The 419-nt window shown below is 46.8% G+C and overlaps 1 protein-coding gene across 1 annotated transcript in view; it reads right to left on the bottom strand.

Moving 5' to 3' along the window:
* EMH_0041070 (cation channel family domain-containing protein, putative) overlaps positions 1 to 351 on the bottom strand; it is a gene marked incomplete at both ends in the record, with an annotated part of 1,218 nt that extends 867 nt beyond the window's left edge. Inside the window, one exon of the mRNA XM_013495583.1 lies at positions 142 to 351. Coding sequence (XP_013351037.1) covers positions 142 to 351 — 210 coding nt within the window. The remainder of the gene's footprint in view (positions 1 to 141) is intronic.
* Between the last annotated feature and the right edge of the window lie 68 nt (positions 352 to 419).

Here is a 419-nt window from a genome sequence, read left to right as displayed (position 1 = left end):
TACGCCCACCCATAGATAATATTTTAAATAATACAAACACCAAACACGAAACCCCAAAAAAAAAAAAAAACAACCAAACACCCTAAACCCTAAACCCTAAACCCTAAACCCTAAACCCTAAACCCTAAAAAAAATAAATACCTTCAGCGAATCATCCCATCCATTCACAGTCATCAGAAACAAAGTCACCAACGAAGAAAATATATCATTAAAATTCAGTAAACCCAAATCACTAACATCTATCTCTTCTTGGGGGCCCCCCAGGGGGGCCCCCAGGGGGGCCCCCATGGGGGGCCCCCCTGGGGGGTCCCCCTGCAGGTCACAACGTATGATACCCCTGAACAGCTCCATGCCGACAGCAGCATATAAATAAAAAAGAAGAAAGAGGACCTGGAGGACAGGGCGGAGGCGGCGGAGAG

This window comes from Eimeria mitis, genomic scaffold, assembly GCF_000499745.2.
Source record: "Eimeria mitis Houghton genomic scaffold, Emh_scaff1649, whole genome shotgun sequence".
NCBI lineage: Eukaryota > Apicomplexa > Conoidasida > Eucoccidiorida > Eimeriidae > Eimeria > Eimeria mitis.
Note: the sequence above shows the minus strand (reverse complement) of the source record. Positions and strands in the feature narration are given on the sequence as shown.